The sequence below is a fragment of the Dipodomys ordii genome, unplaced genomic scaffold (genome assembly GCF_000151885.1).
Source record: "Dipodomys ordii isolate 6190 unplaced genomic scaffold, Dord_2.0 Scaffold397, whole genome shotgun sequence".
NCBI classification, from domain to species: domain Eukaryota; kingdom Metazoa; phylum Chordata; class Mammalia; order Rodentia; family Heteromyidae; genus Dipodomys; species Dipodomys ordii.
Genome location: NW_012267613.1, coordinates 88914 through 89358, shown reverse-complemented (window position 1 = coordinate 89358; position 445 = coordinate 88914). Strand labels below are relative to the sequence as shown.

At 36.9% G+C, this 445-nt stretch overlaps 1 protein-coding gene across 1 annotated transcript in view; it reads left to right on the top strand.

The window, feature by feature from the left end:
• Window positions 1–30: 30 nt before the first annotated feature.
• The window catches only part of LOC106001754 (vomeronasal type-2 receptor 116-like), a gene marked incomplete at its 5' end in the record, with an annotated part of 2872 nt that continues 2457 nt past the window's right edge, over window positions 31–445 (top strand). The window contains one exon of the mRNA XM_013036743.1: window positions 31–154. Within this exon, the coding sequence (XP_012892197.1) occupies window positions 31–154 (124 nt within the window). The remainder of the gene's footprint in view (window positions 155–445) is intronic.

Genomic DNA, 445 nt, shown 5'->3' with positions numbered 1-445 from the left:
AGTTACTGTCACATCCCTGCCTTTCCTCAGACTCCTCACTCTGTCTGCAGTGAGAGCTGTGGTCCTGGATTCAGGAAATCTCCTCAGGAGGGAAAAGCTGCTTGTTGCTTTGATTGTACACCTTGCCCAGAAAATGAGATTGCTAATGGGACAGGTGAGTCCTTCAGTTATAAAGATTTATTTATTTCTCCCTAGTTTTCCTCAATCCAAACAAGTCAATGCAAAAACTGTGTATTAGGATTATAGTGCTCATTCTCCTGTTTTCGGTTAATAAGCAAATTCTGATAAGTGGTGGATTTCTACTGGAAATATGATAGAACATGGCTTTGAATTACATATTTAATAAAATTTTACAGTATATTGCAGGCAAAGTTATCTCCAGGAATCCTTCTTACCACTAATCCTTAGGATCAGTCTAAACTCTAAAATGAAATTAAATATAAAT